General features: G+C 35.5%; 1 protein-coding gene across 1 annotated transcript; it reads left to right on the forward strand.

The window, feature by feature from the left end:
- The first annotated feature begins 36 nt into the window (after positions 1 to 36).
- LOC113716066 (uncharacterized) lies at positions 37 to 5,066 on the forward strand. The gene is made up of 4 exons (XM_072070103.1): positions 37 to 888; positions 1,043 to 2,641; positions 2,774 to 3,500; positions 3,556 to 5,066. Exons 1-4 carry the CDS (start codon positions 37 to 39, stop codon positions 5,064 to 5,066), a joined length of 4,689 nt encoding a protein of 1,562 aa, XP_071926204.1.
- The last annotated feature ends 15,790 nt before the right edge of the window (positions 5,067 to 20,856 follow it).

Genomic DNA, 20,856 nt, shown 5'->3' on the forward strand with positions numbered 1-20,856 from the left:
GACGAATACAAAAAACCTGCGGAGGACCTGGGTACGATGACACAAAGGAATGCACGAGAGTATAAACAGGTGGAGCAGGGAACGGCGTTGGAAGGAAAAACAAGGGCAGCAATTGCTGTGGAGCAGAATACGCAAGTGGAGAGACAGCAAGCAGCATTGGCAGTTGACGTACGGGACGCAGGAGCTGGTGCCATATCTGCCCGGGACAATGCTGCGCAATGTCTGGGTGCGGAGGTGCGGCAGCAAGTGATGGTTGCTGATGCAAGAGACGGTGGGCAGGTGTTGGGGACCCAACGTGCAGCAGATATTTTTGCTGCAACAATGCAGACAGCGATGGCAGATGATGATCCTAACTGTGGGCAGACGTTAGGAGTTCAAAAGGCAGCAGAGGCTGTTGCCGCACCTGGGGCATCAGTCACCGCTCCAGCATCTGGGTTGACAGACTCTGCTGCCGCAACTGGAGCAAGTGAGGATCGAGCAACAATGGGGACGGTGGATGTTGCAGCTGCTAATTTGGCAGTGGTGGAGTTGGCTCCAAATGGGGGAAGAGAGCAGGCAGCGGAACTTGGAGAGAAGAGGGCGGTGGACACCAGCGGCACTAGCAGCAACTCTGCTCCAAAGGTAGTTGCGGGTACTGCCTGTGATGATATCCCACGTGAGCCGCAATGGCAGGAGCAAGATATAGGGGATGGGGCTATGGTGCTAGCTGAACAAGGGTCTTTAAGTGCAGCTGAGGAGGAGGACTTAATCGGCGCTGCACATCCGGTATCCGCCATAATGGTGGAGCTCAACATCGATCAAGCCGACGTACTGGACCAACGGGATAGGCGAACAAGGAAAAAAGGCGCTCGGGCTCAATTCCCATCAGATAGGCAACTGCGGTCATCGGTAACATTATCTCAAAACTCTTTCCAACTTTTATCCCATGATTAGTGGGATATTTTGGAATATTAGAGAGGTCTCCAAACCCCCCAACCTGCGTCGTCTGATTAAGCTAGTTCGTTTGCATAACTTGAAATTTGTTGCTATTTGTGAACCGAAGCTAGCAATATCCCAAATAGATTCTATTAAACTGCGGTTACCATTTGATTCTGTAGTGGTTAACTTGTCTGCAGACATATGGGTGCTGTTTAGTGCTCCGATTACATGTACTATAATAGGTAATTCTTCACAGCACATTACGTTACTGGTGCATCACCCGTGGCTACCAAGGTCGCTGTGCTTCTCGTTTGTGCATGCCCGGTGCACGATGGAGGAGCGGCGAATTTTATGGCAAGACCTGTTGACTGACAAACCCACCTCACTTCCGTGGTGTGTCTGTGGGGATTTTAATGTGATCATAGACCCTCACGAGAAGCGAGGGGGGAGACCATTTGCTAGAGCAGAGGGTATGGAGCTACTGTCATTCATGGAGGAGGCGGAGGTCTTTGACGCGGGATTCTCTGGATCCAGCTACACGTGGTGTAATAATCGGAGAGGCCGCGAACGAATTTGGAAGCGTCTAGACAGGCTACTAATTAATGGAGCTTTCTCAGATGCCGTTTCATCTGTGTCAGTAGCCCATCTGGCTAGACATCCGTCAGATCATGCCTCGCTGAGGATTGGTTTGGCATCACGCATGGATAATAAGCCTAGGCCGTTCCGCTTTTTGAATCTCTGGACAGACAGAAAGGATCTGCTGGAGGTTATTCGAAATGCATGGCAGTTAGAGTGTACGGGTTCCCCCCTACGGAAGTTATGTTCCAAATTAGTAAAGGCCCGACGGGTGATACAGGAGTGGAATAAGGAGGCTTTTGGAAATATTTTTATTGCTGTTCAAAGGGCAGAATCGGACTTGTTAGCAGCGGAAAATCGAGTGGAGGAGGATGAATCGGGGGACGCTCAAGTTGAGCTGCAAAAGGCTCAAGCAAAATTGCGGCTGGCGTTGTCCAACGAAGAGCGATTTTGGAGTCAAAAGACTCGCGTCAAATGGCTCCGGCACGGGGATAGGAACTCTAAGTATTTTCATGCTACCGTACAGCAACGAAGGGTGCAAGGGGCGATTCATAGGATGCAGAATGAGAGTGGAGCATGGGTTGAGGACGATGAGGGGATTGCCTCCATGGCAGTCCGGTATTTTTCGGAGCTGTTCTCGGAGCCAGGAGGGGCGTCAGGGGACTTATTGCACCTGATTCCGCGTATTGTCACGGGGGATGATAATGAGACACTTGAAACATGTCCGTCCCTTGAGGAGGTGAAAAGAGTGATCTTTGCTATGGATGGGGACAGTTCGGCAGGCCCAGACGGCTTTACAGGTAAGTTTTTCACTTTTGCATGGGAGGTTATTGCACATGATGTCTATCAAGCAGTGCTGAGTTTTTTCTGTGGGGCGGAGCTGCCTAGATTTATTACTTCTACATCTATTGTTCTAATCCCGAAGGTATCAAATCCTCAGGACTTTTCGAAATATCGGCCTATTAGCCTTTGCAATTTTATTAATAAAGTGTTATCTAGAATTTTGGCGGATAGGCTTGCGGGGATATTGCCAAAACTGGTGTCACCGCAACAGACGGGTTTTGTCAAGGGTAGGAATATAACTGAGAACTATCTACTGGCCCAGGAATTGATGTCGGGATTTAGACACCGGGCTAGAGGGGGAAATGTAATTTTCAAGTTAGATATGGCTAAAACGTATGACAGAGTCTCGTGGGGTTTCACTGTCGGTGTCTTGCGCAAATTTGGGTTTGGGGAACGATTCATTGACATGGTCTGGAGGTTGGTCTCAAACGTGTAGTTTTCAGTGATTATTAATGAGGCATCACATGGGTTTTTTAAATCTAGTAGAGGTATCCGTCAGGGAGACCCTTTGTCTCCGACTTTATTCGTTATTGGAGCGGAGATATTGTCAAGGGGGCTGAACAGTCTCGCAGCTCAATCTGGCTTTTTGGGTTACACAGTACCCAGGGGATGTCCCCCTGTGACACACCTGGCGTTTGCCGACGATGTTCTGGTCTTTGCGAATGGCTCGGCTACATCCTTGAAGAAAGTCATGCAGATTTTAGAGCAGTACCAGCAAGCTTCTGGCCAGCTGGTGAATGTCCAGAAGTGTAGTTATTTAGTTCACCCATCTATGTCACCATCGCGCCGGAGGGTAATAGAGCGGATAACGGGATTCTCCCGCCAGCAGTTCCCCGTTCGATATCTAGGTTTCCCTCTATATCTGGGAAGGTGCAAATCGGCCTATTATGGGGAGATGTGTCATAAGATTGCCGCACGAATTATATCATGGAAGTCGAAACTATTATCCCCAGGAGGGAGGCTGGTGTTGATCAAGCACGTCCTAACATCCATGCCCATTCATCTCTTATCTGCTGCAGTGGTCCCTGGTGTAATATTTAAAAGCATTGAGAAGCTGTGTTCCAATTTCTTATGGGGCTCATCGCACGAGCAAGTGAAGCACCACTGGATCCGGTGGTCCAATCTATGTTATCCGGTGGAAGAGGGGGGTGGGGTTTCGGCAAGTGAGGGAGGTGTACAACGCATTCTCGTGTAAGTTATGGTGGTGTTTGCGCACAGGATCATCTTTGTGGTCTCAGTTCATGCGGGCAAAGTATTGTAATGGGATCCACCCCTGTCAAGCAACCATCGCTCCGTCTGTGTCGGCAACGTGGCGCCGTATGGTAAGTGTGAGCCGGCATGTAGAATTATCTATATTATGGCTGGTGAATGAGGGGAAGTGCAGTTTCTGGTACGATAACTGGTTGGGGAGTGGGGCACTTTTCCTTAGAGTGGCAGATACGCCGCATGTGTCCTTTGCGGAATTGGTGTGCAATGGGAGCTGGAATATCTATCGGCTGACACAAATATTACCGCCGGAGTGTGTTGCTAATGTGGTACGGCTCCCGGTGCCTCGCAGGGGGTTCCCTGACGAAGCTGTCTGGATGCCTACGACGTCAGGGAAATTTTCTTTAGCATCGGCCTACCAAGAGGTCCGCCAGGTTCGGAATAACTCAATGGCTTTCTCCCGAATCTGGCAATCTAGCATTCCATTGAAAATCTCCTTTTTCATGCACCGAATGCTACTGAGAAGATTGCCCCTAGATGACATTCTGGGACGGATGGGGTTTCAGTTACCGTCCAAATGTTTCTGCTGTGTGCCTGCCACAGGAGAGGAACTTGAGCATGTATTTTCCACGGGACAACTGGCCTCCCAGGTCTGGAGTTACTTCCAAAACATGTGCGGTGTAGTCGTCCAGGGCTCCGAAGTACATGCACGTTTGATTACGTGGTGGCTTTCCCCGGCGTTGTCTCGGCAGCAGAGGTTTGTGTTGGATGTGCTCCCTAGTCTCATTTGCTGGAATATTTGGAAGGCCAGGAATAGAGCGGTCTTTGATGGTATCCAGCCGCAAGGCCAAGGTATTTGTAATATGATCGCTCAGGATGCCAAAGCTGCGTTTGAGATTCGGTTTCAGAAGGAGTTGGGTATGCTGACTTTCCCCCAATTTTATGAGAAGATCTCTTACCCATCCTATGTTTACAATATCAGAGTTGTCCGATGGAAGGGGGGAGGCCAAGGGGTGCTGACACTCAATACCGATGGATGCTCTAAGGGGAATCCGGGTGTGTGTGGAGGAGGGGGGGTGGTCAGGGATTCGAATGGGCATGCTGTGTTTGCGTTCTCGGCGTTCCTTGGAGAGGGCACGAGTCTACGAGCAGAGGCATTGGCTGCCTTGGTTGGCATCCGATTATGTCGTGCGAAGGGAGTTGAACGTCTGGCTATACAAGCTGATTCATTACTGTTGATTGGGATATTACAAGGGCGGCTACATTGCCCCTGGCACATTAAGAGGGAGGTGGAGCAAATATTGAGCCTGGCGGGGGAACGTCCTATTTTCATGCACTGTTATAGGGAATCGAACAAGGTTGCTGACATCTTGTCCAATGAGGGGGTTTCTCACCCGCTAGAAGAGGTTAGGATTTATGACAGTTGGTACACGATTCCGATGCTGGCCAGGGGGGAAATTAGGCTGAACAGATTAGGAGTACCTTCCATTAGAAGAATAAAGGGAACTAGGGATTTGGTGTGAAAAACATGGGCATTGCCCTGTAAGCGACGTAGAAGGTTGTGATGTTAAAAAAAAAAAAAAACAAAAAAAAAGATCTCACCAAAGTTGTTTCAAGTAATACCAAATCAGAATATCGTAAATTAAATCCCATTGAGCACTTAAATCCATATGCATCTATATGATAGTGCATTTCATAAGAATGCAAAATTTACAACTTGTGAAAAATGGGCACTTATATGACGTTTATTATAGACTCAAAATTCTCAATCATAAATTTCAGTGGTGACTCCAAGCACTTTCCATTCCTTTCGCATTCTGAATTTGATATGCCATATTAAATGAGCAATAACAGCATGAAATTATGAGGTATATGAGATGTAACAGCTCTAGGACACACATCATGGCCATAAACACTTATCAATCGAAATATGGATTAGTATCCATATACTAGTATAAACAAGAAACTCACAAGCACAGATAATGGGCATATGATACACGTACAAGCATGTATATCTTTTATTAAAGATAACACATTATCATACAAGCCTCAAGTAGTGTGCAAAACCTTCAATGGCATGCACATAATCTATGAATTGAAAGAGATTTACTTCTTTGTATAAGCATATCAAATTTATCCAAATTAGTGGTTGCAAGTTAGATAGCTAGTCAATCTGGTCAAGCCATATTTCAAAAATTGGCACGAGTCGATCACAAGTTGATTACATTAATTAATATATTAATTCTTCTATATGTTTTTTTTTCAGTTGTGTATTATATATACTTACCATTCTAGCCAATAGACATATTGTCATTGCAACTAGATTTACCTTAGTACAATCATTATTGTTACCAGTTTGCTCATTGGAAGAAATAAGAACTCTTTTTTTTTTTTTTTTTGTGTTAAGAAGGCACCTTTGAAATTTCTTCCAGAATGTATGGTGGCAACTTGTCTAGTGCAGCAATGAATTGCAATTGTTCAACAATTTGAACTCCCTTGATCTGCTTTTTTGATGCTATATTTTTTCCTACACATCCTTCCAAATATTTTGACAACTGGATAAGAAATTTCATAAAAGTTATGAACTTCATTAGAAAGATTATATAATAAATAATTCAAGCAATGGAAATCAACAACTTCCCTTTTCTAACTTTTCCTCGTGAACTTTCTTTTCCGCTTATTTATCTTACTTGCTGAGATCTTCTTAGAACTTTTTTTCTTCATCCATTGGTAGGCTACTCTAGTCATTGAGTTGAAAATAAGAACTTGCAAGTTGAACTCCATTTTGATCTAAATCACTTTAAAATTATTATTCTGCTAGAACAAAAAATATAAATGTTCAATAGAAAAATCAACAATAATAAAATAATCTTAAGTATAACAATATAAAGATGCATAAGTGTAAAGGGTTGAGGCATGAATATCTTGTTCTCTTTAAGGTAATTCAAGTGTCTACGGAAGAATCAACTCCGATACAGGAGGATCTCCTGTTTGTCACCTCTAAGATACAACAATCTAGTCACATTTACTGTCACTCTCACCATTCTACACAACTAAGAGAGTATAACTCCACTAACACCGATTTTTCTTGCCAAGTTATGAGATAGAAATGTAGAGAAAATTGGGTGTCTTTCTCTTGTTACTTAACACTCTCAAAGTACAAGTAGTAGTAATATTAGAACCATTTTCTAGCTGAAAATTCACACACACATATATATATAGGTGATAAAGACTAGACAAAAGCATAAGTAATAGTTGTAGCAGGCTACTAATAATTCTATCACTAGCAACACTCTTATATCCTTATACTATATAAGATTGAGTTTTGGTGAAAGAATAGATTGAATTTCAACCGCATAGGTGGGGGCTTTCTGGGAATGTGAAATGTTGTGTATTAGTTTAAAAACTTTAAGTACAAGTTAAGGAAGCATATATTTGGGTATGTTTACTGAAATGATCCTATTTTAATACATTTAAAGTTGTCATTGATGAGCCGTCTGGGTATTGATGGAATGTGTAATTCGTGTGCAACTGTTTTTATATTTTGTACAACCCATATATACTTGTATGTTAGTGTAATTACCGGAATATCCCTTAACTATCAATAATTCCCCTTTTCAACCGCAGATAACCATTTGAGATGTTGCTTTGTCTGAAACGTTTGAATAGCAATCGGATTTAGGAAATGAGCCAACGATTTGTCTATCAATGGTAGGAACCCATTTCTCTATCATTTACAATTTGCATTTATAAGCCATAAACATTGGTTGTTGTAGACAAAGATAAAAAGGGAAAGCTTAACTCCTGAAACTGAAAGGGATGAGTTGTAGTCAAAGGGAGGTTTGAATTTCAACCGCATGGATAGAGACTTTTTGAGAATATGAAATGTTGTGTATTTTTTTAAAAACTTTTGGTACAACTAAGGGCAACATATGTTTGGATATATTTACAGAAATGCTCTCATTTTGGTATATTTAAAGTTTTGATTTATGGAGATATCTGAGTATTTCTAAAATATAGAATTATTTTGCAGCCATTTTTGCATCGAGTACAACTTATATAAGTTTATGTGTTGGTGTAATTACTGAAATAGTGTTATAGATACATTTAATTGAATTGTGACTTTTATTGTGCAATTAACACAAAAACATTAATAGTGTACAAAAGCATTTTGGACGATTTTTAACTAACATCTATAGGGATCATTTGAAAATGGTAAAATTGCAAAAGCATTAATAAAACAAAGTGTACAAATGTGTACTGCAATTAGAATGTATTATTATTAATTTATCATATTTGATAATTATTTCTTATCAGAATATACTATTATTTATCCAATAAAAAATTTTCCTTAACCACCGCGCGATGCCGGGCACTCCTCCCCTAGTATAGATGATAAAAGTTAGTTAAACGCCATATGTTACAATAGTAATAATATACTAGATAAATAGTAAATAAAAGTTATTGTAATTGAAAACCTTTAATTTCTAATAAAAAGGTTAATTAATCAAATGTAATCAATTGCCACTAACTCCAAAAGCCGTTACCAATTTTTCTCTCTTGTAACATATGCGTTTAACTAAAATTTGAGTATTTTATTAAAATACTACAACAATTGGCATACTAGAGATTTAGTGAAAGTATCACTTTATTAACTAGTATACTTCCATTGTCCTTACAGAGAAAATCTTCCGAAAAATACTATATATTAATGTTAATGTTATAGCCACATGCTCTCGAATCAGAATCCAGTTTTAGAATCAGACAGTGTGTAAACTTAAATAAATCAACATAGAGAGAAATTCACTTTACACACTAATATAGACTTAAACAGCCATGAGTACTTCATCTTTAACTGCTCTGGTGTACAGACAAACAGCAGTAGAAACACCATGGTGGGGAAGCTGCTCAATCACAAGGGAATACTAAGTGCAGTGAGCGGTATCGTATGTTTTAGTGCAACAGGTCAATCATTAGAAAGAGTAGATCTTTAGATGTCTTATTTTATTCTTAAGAAACTTAATTTGTAGACAATTACGCTGAGAATTAAGAACATTCTAAGTAGAATATTCCTTTCCAAAATCATCCCCCAAAGACCTACATAACTAAGAGGAAAGATAAGATCAATAAGGCCACCATGTCTAAAACCTCTTTCACGAGGAAAGGGGAAAAAAAATTAAAGAATCATTAAAACTGACTGAAAAATGAGCAGTGGTTACACGACTTTGCACCCACAAACAAGAAAGCAGGAATTGCATTCTTATTCTTGCTAATAACAATAGGTACCATCAAGGGCTTGCCCCGGCGCATGGTATTTTCATATAAATTTAGTTTTGCCTTATAAATTTGTTATTGAGCCCCTCCTGACTTTTAAGACATTGGATATTAGAAATTTTTTTTTTAATTTTTGCCCCAGATAACTTGTAGACAGTCAATTTATAGATGTACCTATAATTGATTTGATAACAATTCTTAATTAAAAAGCAAAATAACAAATATGAAATATTATCCTTGTTCTGCCAGTACAACACCTTTTTTGATCTTTTTATTAGCGTCTTAGAATATATTTTCTATGTCCCATTTTGGGAATACCACATAATTTCAACAGTGCTTAGATTTTAAATGGCTGTGGGAATACCACATAACAATGCCGTGTTTGAACTGGCTATGGAGCCTGGCTTGTTGATCCATTCAAAGTAGGATCGACTGGTGATGGGATTCCGGGCCCATGCCTATGAAATGTTTTCAAGCTCCTTTGGGGAAAGTGGGATCCCTTTATATGGTAGGAACGCATTGGCCGTTCCTACCGTAGGAACACAATGTGGGCGAGGCACGTGTGAGAGACATTAGGTATGGCCACCTGCGGAGAATAGTGGTAGTTGAAGTTATGCGCATGAATGAATGAATGGATGGGTAGGAGGAAACGGCTTGGACCAAAGCATAAGAAGAATGCAAAGTTGAAAGTTGTGTGTAGATTGCAATGGGACAAATACGTGGAAATCTATTATACTAGAAATTTATTAGTCCATGTTTTCTAAAAGATTTCTAATAATATGACATATATTTTTGAATTATTTGACTCCTTAATCAATTCAAATAATGTAATTTAATAGTTATTAGTTTGTTTGGTTCAAATGTTTAAATCACTATATTTTAGTTAGAAAAATATTTTGTTAAACTAACTTATCGAAAAGCCTCTCTAAGTAAATATTTTATTTTAACACTTCCTTTAGAAATAAAAATCCTAGTTGAACTAACTTATCAATAACCTTTTTTAAGTAAAATTTACTATATTTACTACTTTTAACGTTTCCCTTAGTTGCAAATGACAAATAGCACATATATATTTTAACATGTGTCATTTCTCATGGATTTTGAATTATTTTAGTTATTAATTAATTTCAATTAATGTCATCTAATGATTATAGTTTGTTTAATTTACATGTTTAAATCCTTATATTTTAGGTAGGAAATATTTTTGTTAAATTACATTATCAAAACACCTATCTTTATTTTAACATTTCTTTTAGGCAGAAAAGGTTTGGTTTAACTAACTTATCAATAATTCTCTCCAAGTTAAATTTTTTACTTTAATGTTTTCCTTAACTTTAGATGACAAATAGCATGTATTGTCATTTGTAAAAATTTTTTGTGTATACGATATTATAAATTTAAATGAATGGTTTGGGAAACTGATAAATATCAATGCATGAGTGTCGTAAAAAAGTAAAAACGATACATCTTTCACTCAATCCTATTGTACAAATTGAGAATTTTACTTATTGTCTTAGTTATATATATATGTAATAGGTGGAGGGTTTTTTTTTATCAAAAACCTTCACAAATTTCCAAAATCCCAATCCTTTTTCCTAGAATTTTACATTTATTTTAATTCACACATATTGGCTCCACAATTTGGTACAATCAAACCATTTCAAATTCTTTTGTTTGTTATCAGTATGCAAATTAAATTTTCACGATTTTCAATTCCTCCCTATGTCTAGTTGACCCTTACTTACAATTTCAAATTTATATAAAACTTATCCAAATAACATTTGCAAAATTTTAGATTGATAATACAAAATTTAATTACAATTCCCAGGGTTGTATAATAATGAACTAATAACACAAATTATTTACAATTTTAGTATAGACCTCTTTAGAGGCTCCCAACTCTCCATCATTTTTCCTTATATATTTTTAATTATTTTTAATTAAATAAATAACTTTCAATTTTTGCATTACATACTTACCATGTATGCGGTTATAAGTTAGTTACATTTTCGAAATATTAACAACATTCAAAATACTAGCACAATTTGAAATTACATACTTATCATATAGCCATTTATGAATGAGTAACATTTCTAAAAATATTGACTAAACTTAACATACTAACACAATACCACACTTATAAATGATTATTGCTAATAAGGAAATAATATTTGAAATCCTTCAAATTGGTAATAACAAAATGAAAGCAACTTATCAAATATAAAAGATAAAACATACTATCAAATTCAAAAAAGAACTAGCATTTACTCTAGTGATTCTTTTAGGTAATTCCAACATAAATATGTATTATTAACTTTGGTAATTCTAACTTAAATATGTAACTACTGTTTGATAAGTGACTAATTTACGTAATAATTGTATGATATTTTATATTATTTTTAGTCACTTTGGTTTTATTATTGGAAGAAAATGAATCATTTTGGCTATAATTGGTGAAAAATGCTTTTAAGTGATTAAATGAGGTTTTTATCACTTTTTACTTGGATTTTGTGCATTTTGACAGTTTTGACACATTTTTGTATTTCAGCTATAACTTGAGCTACAGTGACAGGATTGAGATAATTCTTGAACCAATTTGAAGATAAGAGATAGACCTACAACTTTGGTGAAAATATCGAAATCCAGTTCTAAGGTTTTCCAGGTCAAAAAGCCAAATTACAGTAGCCAGTTTCTATTGGTCAAAGCTGAAACAGGGCATTGAGCAGTCAAGGGTATTTCAGTTATTTCTCAGCCTACACAAATCCAAATGAGGTAATTCTTGATGCATTGGAAAGCTAGCTCAAAGGGCTACAAGTTTCATGTTTTAGTCAAGAACTAAATCAGCTTTTATCATCAACAAAAGTTCAGTTGAAATTGATGCAAAATTGGAGCAGAGCTGGAAATTGAACAAAAGTGCACCAAAATGTCACTGTAGCAATCCGGCCAGAACTTGGCCGGATTTATGGCCAGATTTCTGGCTGAATTGTGGTCAGAGAAGGCTGCTCTTTACGCGGAAAACTCAATTTCATCTCCACTAAGTCACATGTAATGCTAGACATATGAGAAACATTACCAGCTGTAAAAGAGAGGTGTAGGCCTGATTTTCTTGACTTCCTTCGTCTTGAAATAGCCAAAACTTGCAAGATTGAAGAGAGAGACTAGAGAGACATACGGGAGAACTTGGAGAGTGCAGAAATGTAGCTCTTATATTTTCTGAGTAGTAGGTTAGTTTAGTATAGAGTAAGTATAGTTCATCCATTCTTGTATATTGGCTAGATTAGGATGAAGATGGAAATGAAGATGGAGGAGTTGAAACTCAAGTTACATGGGTTATCTCTTCTCCAACTCTTTATCTTTTGTATCAGATTCTTAAGTATAGTTAATATGCAAGTTCTGGATTTTGTGTTCATTATGCATCTTTAAAGTTTATGCCTTGGGTTTGGTTGAACTTCCTATAATTGTTAGTGTTTATTATTTGGCTATTTGATTGCTATGTTTTGAGCAAGTTATTTAGCACTTTAGCTCTTTAAATCATGATTAATCTGATACCATTAATTGTGATTATCTAAGGTGTTGTTTCTGCAATGAAAATTGAGATTTAACACTAGTTCAAGTAGTGCTAAACATAGGGAATACAGTCACGAGAGTAAAGGTGCACCTATGTGGTTTTAAGTGATTCATTTCATGTAATTTCATTGAAGAAATGAACTTGTAGCTAATTTCATAACCATGAGAATAGGTATGGATTAGTTATGAGTCTAATTGATTCACTACGAAAGTAGGATTCATATGCATAAAGAAATTACACCATAACTAGCCTAGATAATAGTATTCAATGATCCAAATATAGCACTTGCATGAGTAGTTAGGGATACCATAACCTAAGGAGCTTTCATTTGTTATTTTGCATAAGTTCAGTAGGTTTCATTTCTTATAATTCATTGATAGTCTAAATAATAGAGAAGCTTTAGTAGTACTGGTAATTGTTCAGTCTTCCTCGTGGGATCGACCCGATATATATCATAAACTACTTGTTGACCTGTATACTTACAGTGAAACGGGTGTATTTCGGATTTTTTAACTTGTACGTATAACAAAAACCCGTCACTGTTTAGACATTAAATTAAAATGTCCAATTTATAAACATACAATATTTATATTGTCTAAAGTTAAAAAATCAAAAGAACAAATTTATATATGAAAAGACAACACTTTAATTTTTTGCTAGTTTAATTTTTTGTTAGGGCACTACCCAAAAACATACTATTAATTTGGCAAGAACAAAATAAAAAATAACTTAGAAAATATAAAAAAATAATATCAATTTCAAAAAAGAAATAAACAAATGACGGTAGTTTTCACATTTCATGTTCTTTATTTGGGACAGTTAAGGGTGGGCAAAAATACTCGCTAATTTAAAAATCTGTCATATTTGATTTGATTCGATCCAAAAATTAGGATATTCAATTCATATAATTTGATCGGATTAAAAGAGAATTGAGTACCAGTTTAGATATGGAGCGGGGTAGGGTCACATAATTTAAAAAACAGATACCCGATGTGCTCGCATATATATATATATATATATATATATATATATTTTATTTTTATAGATATACTATAAAATAATATTTTTAGAGCTAATTGAGTAATTTCATTCAACAAATTGCATTACAAATATGAAAAACTATAGTTTGTTAATAAGTTTCATTTGTAGAGGTCATGATCTTATATTTTTTTAGAAAGGGGTTTAATTAATATGAATTTTATATTTACAAAAATATGCTACTTATTCCAAATTTTTATTGATTTTGAATTCTTTTAATTTTTTTCCTTTTTTCTTGTATTCTCTTCACATATTTGTTTCTTGGTAGGAGATTTTTTTGAGAAAAAATCTTTATTAAATCTTATATGAATATGTAACATAAACTATTAAATTATTATAAATTATTTTTAAAAAAATTAAATAATAAGTAGGGCAGAACGGGTACCCATTAATCTGATCCTATCTGAGCGGGTTACCCACTAACATGCGGAGCAGGTAAGAGTAAAAAAATAGTTAATCTATAAGGTGCTGGTTGGATCAGTCAAATGATGCACAAAGTGGGTACTCGATCCGTGCCTACCGGTAGGAATAGTGTCTATCAATAATGCTAAAAAAAAAAGTTAATATAGACCTTTAAAACCTTCCTTTGGATTTTGCTGTGATCTGTTTTGAAAACAAGGACGTACTAGAATAAAGTCAAAAATACAACTACACAAGGCCCCATTAGAATATATTTCAGGTGTCATATTTTTAGAAATATATGCTTAATAAGGAAAAGTAAATAAATACAAAGAATGACAAGTAAGATTAAATAAGGAAAGTATATAAACATAAGGGAAAGTAATAATTATTAATATGTGTGTGTGTGTATATATCATAGATTAGGTGAATATTGGGTATATTAATGAGTGCCCAATAGACACCTGTTAGAGAAACCCAATTTCTATTCTTTTCATGTACTATTTTAGATATTTCATAATTGAAATTCAATGCTAATGATAAGGTTTTGTTTATAGTAATAATTCAAATCGGTATTAAGTAGCTACTTTCATTAGTATTTATATTTTTTCCTTATTTTTCTCATTATTGTTATATACAAGTACATAGTGTTGCTTTGTTTATTTTTGTTGACTTGAGTCTTTCTTAAGGTTCATTTGGGGTTACATTGACTTGTCAAAAAGTACTTATACTAGTTGAGATTTTGAAAGGATGTGTTGTGTGGTTGATGAAGAAAAAGGTGTTGATGTGTGGGTATTTTGAGTGTTTTGGTGTGTCTTTTTTTTATGGGTAGTGGTTAAATTTTTTTGAAAATGTTTTATAGAGGGTTACTATATGTATGTTTTGATCATTCAAAGACAACTTTCAATCAATTAACCATCATATTGAATGAAACTTTCATTTGTATAAAATGCAAATTATAATAATGGAACACGAGCAGTACAACTATGCAAAATCAGTCATTATTTGTTGCAATTCAATTAAATTTGATTTATTTTCAAGATTCTAAATTTTATATTTTGGGTTCGACTTAAAATATCTTTTAACTTGTATAAACGACCATTCGTTCCTATAAATTTTTATTAATTCTTATGCTCTCTCCTTTGAAAATGGATGTAGTCCAAAGCAGCATGCATGTAATCATGGCGTTGTAAGTGCTTTCCAAAATTACTGATGTTAGCATTTAATACTTTGAACAGAAATTCAGTTGATCATGTATTAGTTTGCTTTTGAATTTCTTTTTAGCCGTGAAACACTTCACTCATATGTTGACTTAGCGCTATTAATTAGAGTACATGCAAAATGGACAATGTTTACTGAAATAAATCTTCTCCAAACAATATAAGTTATAAATTGGGCAATGTTTAGAGTATTTGTTAATGAGTGATGGGTTTAATATATGTTTTCAATCTTCTCCAAACTATATTGCTTTTAAAATACCCCAAACAACATTTTAATATTGTCCAACGCAAATGAGTTATAAATCTTCTCCATTTGCCAGGCGCGGGGTCATTGGTTGGTACTCCAAAACCCTTTTCCACCACAAACGGTGACACATTGGAGAGAATATGGCGTGTCCATTTTCATTGTTGACACGCACACACAGCCTACGGTAGGAACGGTCAACGCGTCGTTCCAACCATAAAGGGATCCGAAGAAAGTGTAATGCATGAATCCTGCAACTTCTAATGTGGGACGCATATTCCATCAAATGGAACTTCTGAATTTCATAACCATCAGCCTAAGGTTGATGGCCAACACCAAGCCTTTAAGGCTTTGGTGGGGTGGGAGGCAAGGGTTCGAATCAACCCTTACCTTCCACCAAGTTGTCACAGTTGTGGTTCTTCAAAAAAAATTCAGATGGGTGCGTGGTGTATCCGTCTGATCCGGTGGTGGTTCTGTCCCCATCGGTTCTCTCATAGGTCCAGTTGGATTTTCCCATAGTTAGATTAGAATAGAGTAGGAATAGGAGTAGGGTTGACGATTGACAAAAAAAAAAAAAGGAACTTCTGAATTTCATAGGTGAACTTTTGAGCCAGTAAAAGATTAGAATCTGGTTGTTAGATCTAAGGGCATTAATGAAAATGGGTGAAAGTTCTTATCGCCTCTTTTAGTAAGTGATATTAATTTTGGGACAAATAAAAAAGAAAAGTACTGGATCAACACTTATGTCATATATTGCTACAAGATTTAAGACCTTATTAATTGAAGTTAAAATGGTCCATCATATTTATACTCAAAACATGTAGTGCATAGCCTACAAAACCTCCAGGCCAACAAAATCCCAATTTCTGACAAAGAAGTTAGTAGAGAAATTCGGGCCAGGAGTAGTTCCAAATTTCATACTATTAAATAAGCACACATTTCCTCAAATGTCCTTTACAGAAACTGGGCATAAAATGTTAAAATAGCATCTAGAAAAAATGCAAAGCTTCATGCTTAACTTCATCATAATCAGTCAACCCATCCTTTCCAAAGTAGAGATGGAAAGAATACGACGATTCCTGTCTTGATGGATAAAAGCAGTATTCATGTCAGTCATTGATCAACCATTTCAATGTTTGCGAGTTCTTGACTCTTAAGGGGGCCTGCTGCAAGCTCTGGACATAAGCTGCCCTCCAATTTTGACGACTTTTTACTTCATTGAATTTCTGTCGGCAATAATGATTGACAGAAATTAGCAATTTCTTATTAGAAAAACGAAAAATAGGACAACAATAATGTATGCACCCAAACTAGTAACTGAATACTCTGTCTCCAATATCTCTTCTAAGCTTAGTCCACCAGAAAGTCATTTATTATTCTCAGTCATTTGGCTAATGTTAATTTTTCAATTGAAAAAAAAATTTGTGCAGATAATTTTTCACGATTTTCACGACGATACAATTTAGTCTCTTACTTCAAAATAAACTTTCTTTTATCCCAAAATCTATCTCGCATCACTTTTTCCCATCATGCGCCTGCGATGAAAAATTCAAGGGATAAAAAAGGCATCACATCTCAATAATAAAATTCTAGTCAATAAAATATAATATAAGAATCCCTAATAGAAAAACTTTAATAAAGCAAAATCAGACACATTAGCTTGATAGATGAAAATACTGAATCAAATACCGGGAAGTAGCCACCAAGAAAATACAAGTGCAGTTAGCAAATAATCAGCTCGTTCCGCACCAATTTCACTAGCCAAAACATCTGCCCAAGCTCTACACTCCACATTTTTCTACTGCTGCTTGACCACATTTTCTTCAATTGTACTGAAATTGGACCCATAATTCATTCAACCCACAAAATTTCCCAAAAGAAAATGAGCGTCTCCAATTCAAAAATAGAACCTTCTAATTTTACTCATTATAATTACAAATTTTGATTTTTTTTGTCAGTAAAAAAAATGAAGGAGGCCACTCAAAATATTAAACCACATATAATGACAACTTAATAAAAAATAAGATTTGAATTCTTTATCTCTCACTCTATCAAAATTGAAAGTCCTTGGTAGTGTGGTTTAAAAAATGGATTAATCTTTCCTACACCGACATTGTATACACTATCAGTATTAGATAAATGACAACTATATAAAATTTAAATTTAAAATTTAAATTCTGCATACCTGTCATGAATCAAACGATGATAATATATACACTGTCAATGTATAAAAGATTACTCTTAAAAAATTTCCATGTTTGAAAGCAAAGTTTTAAATCAATGTGTACGCCACTAAAGTAAAAAGCCTATATGATGGAAACTGCACGGACAATTCCCATGCAGTGAAAAGCAAAAGAAGCGATGGAAATTGTGCCAACTTGCGGAAAGCAAAAGTGTCTTGTGTTGTGGGGTCCCTAGAAATGCAATACACGCCTGGTTGATAGGCCTCAAGAGTCAAGAGTCAAGGCGGATGGGGAAGTGGGGCCCAGGCAAAGTTGCTACCAGCAAATGCCGCCAACCGACTACCCCCTGAAAAGGTAACGTCCTTCTCGAAAAAAACCGCGGCCATCTAATCGAATAAAACCGTTATTTGAACGCAGTTATTGAACGAAACTCATGGTCTGCCTTCTTTTTTTCCTTTTTCTGTCACAAGGGAAATTTCATTTTCCCTTATGCTTCTCCAAATATATATAAGTGTGCAGTGTTTCCATTTGATCCAATTATGACTCAATTTCGATTGATTCCCATAGTCCAATTGGGCTATCTCCCCTTAAAATTGACTAGAGTAGAAGTCGGAGTAAAGTAAATATAGATGTTATTGATTGACAAAAAAAGGATAAAATATCAAAAAACTCAATATAGTTTGTTAAATGTTCAATTTAACTCCTTTTTATTTAAAATCTATATTATAACTCCCTGTAGTTTCAACTAAATTGAAAATTGGACGGAAAACATTTAATCTAATGGTTATACGTGAAATGTCAATATTGTCTCTATATAAATAAACTCCCTATGGTTTGTTGAACGTTCAATTTAACTCTCTCTAGTTTAAAAAATTACACTATGACTCACTACGGTTTCGACTAAATTGAAAATTAAATGGAAAGCATCTCACGTATAGTAGGGGCAATAGTGACATTTCACACACAACCATTAGATTTGATGCTTTCTGTCCAATTTTCAATTTAGTCAAAACTATAGGGAGTTATAGTGTAGGTTTCCAAATCAGAGGGAGTTAAATTGAATATTTATCAAATCATAGAGAGTTTTTGGGTATTTTACCCAGAAAAAAAATATAAGAGAAATTTCATTTTCATGATTATCGGAATTTAATTCATGTAATGCACAAATAATCTCAACAGGAAGTATCAATTTATTTCTCAAAACATAAAGCCTACTTCACATGTCTCAGGAGATTGCAAAAAAAAAAAAAAAGCAGTAAATTTAAATTAGATAAGAAACAAAAAAAGATAATTAGTATCCCTACTTTACTCTGCAGTTTATAACGTTCGATGAGTTCGTTTGTGCTCAACTAACTATATTCAGTCGAGTTTGAGTAAACTAACATAACCATATATATATATATATATATATATATATATATATATATATATATATATATATATATATATATATATATATATATATATATATATATAGGAAAATAGTGGGGTTTAAGAAGCAGGGAGGGGGCAAGGAAATTTATAGAAATAATTTAAGAACTTAAGAAGAACTAAAAGGAGTGTTTTTAGTAATAAGCAAAAAGAAATTTTTTGCTTCACTTTTAGAAAATAATTAAACAAGATTAGGAAATAAGGGGGAGGGTTGGCTGGTAAGACAAATGGATTGTAAGTAGGAGGTTCTGAATTCAAACTTTTGCACTTCCAAAAGAAAAAAAAAAGATTTGGAAATGAAATTCTCAATTCAAGGGTGAAAGGTAATTTTCTTGGAAAACTAAATAAATAATGCTTTGTTAACAATGCCTAATGAATCTTGATTCTATACCATTATGAATAGATTTTGAGTATTTCGTATTTGAGATTAGACAAATCAATCATTCTATTTTTTTTTTTTTTGCTTGTGCATATTCCTAAAACTAAAGTCGAAAGCCCTAAATCGGTGGCAAACTTTCACTTAATCTATTGGGGTGTTTGTAGCTTCTTAATTAGGACATTCGATTCCATGTTTGTTTTTTTTCCCCTAATGATCAATTCTCAAAATATTAGGAACGCATTCAACAATAGAACTTTTCGTTATATAAAAACGTAAATTAATTTACATTTGTGTCAGAAATTATAGTTGTTTAGAAATTTTCGGGTTATGTGTTCTTACCTCTCTAACTTTTGGGTCCTTCTATTTGTTGTATTTAATTATTGTTCACTTTGTGCTTTGTTTTTTCAAGCAAGAGAGGGGCAGGACTTAAAAAAGCAAGAGGAAAAAAGAGAGAATGGAACCCCTCCCAAAATCTTTAAACCTTGAAATCTCAACCTTAACTATTAGATCAAAGACTATAACTCATTTTGCGCCTACAGTCATAAATCACATAATTAATTTTAGAGTAAAATGCACTAGAAGTCATCAAATTATTATAAAATTTCACTTAGCCTATTGAACTATTTTTGTTCTTATTAACCCCCTAGACTCTTTATGATTAATTATGAGGCTCACTCCGTCAACTTCAACTGTTAACATTATGACATAAATATGTTCACTTACCTTGATCAGATAAGGCATATATCACTTGAATAGAGTGGTGAAAGTTTAATATACAAAGTTGTTGAACTTAATTTTTGAGTTAGTTATTGAACTTAATATATTATTGCTTACCGGAGGGTGATTTTACAGGTTGGAATTGAACAACTTGGTCGTGATCAGCAAAGGTGTACAATAATTTAGTGGCTGATTTTGCAGCTTCCAGCTCCACAAGAGGATGTGTGGTAGTGCCCATATCGATTACAGGCATAGGTTTCTCTTAGCTGTCGAATTTTTGCTGCCATCCCTTAACTTCAACAGGTTATGAACATCTGAGTGCTCTATTAGTGGACATCTGAATATGTGACACGGGCTGTGTTGTTGTAATCTTATATGTTGGGTATGGTTATTGTTCTTATTACATTATTTGATATATAATAACATTACATTGTTATATTCTTGAAAAACTTAATATAAATGGTTAAATACTTTTTTTAGTTTTTTAAGGAAAAATATCCATCAACAAGTACAAATGATGCATATATTTCATGAAAAAATCAAAAGACAAACTCAAAATTATTAATGTAATAATAATTTTATTTCAAAAGCAAACTAAACCATTTATAATTGCTCATAGCGAGTTTTCATATTTTAATAACAGTTTACAACCTTTTTATTTTAAACTTCACGAAGTATATTTTTCTCAATATAAGTAACTAATAGATACACAAAACTCCAAAGGCACACTTGAAATTACATCAAATTTTTATAGGTATCATAGAAATTTAAGGGAGAGAGTGGATCCCGTGTCCCCAGCGTCCCAATGTAAATCCGCCACTGTTTTACACCTGAGTTGACTTGTCTCCGGTCTCCGGACC

The sequence above is a fragment of the Coffea arabica genome, chromosome 11c (genome assembly GCF_036785885.1).
Source record: "Coffea arabica cultivar ET-39 chromosome 11c, Coffea Arabica ET-39 HiFi, whole genome shotgun sequence".
Taxonomy (NCBI): domain Eukaryota; kingdom Viridiplantae; phylum Streptophyta; class Magnoliopsida; order Gentianales; family Rubiaceae; genus Coffea; species Coffea arabica.

Excerpts from the sequence above, each read along its gene's own strand:
- LOC113716066 (XM_072070103.1), top strand. The coding sequence starts at position 37 with ATGACACAAAGGAATGCACGAGAGTATAAACAGGTGGAGCAGGGAACG. Across the intron at positions 2,642-2,773 it reads ACCGGGCTAGAGGGGGAAAT|TTTTCAGTGATTATTAATGA; the intron begins GTAATTTTCAAG and ends TCAAACGTGTAG. Across the intron at positions 3,501-3,555 it reads GGGGGGTGGGGTTTCGGCAA|GATCATCTTTGTGGTCTCAG; the intron begins GTGAGGGAGGTG and ends GTTTGCGCACAG.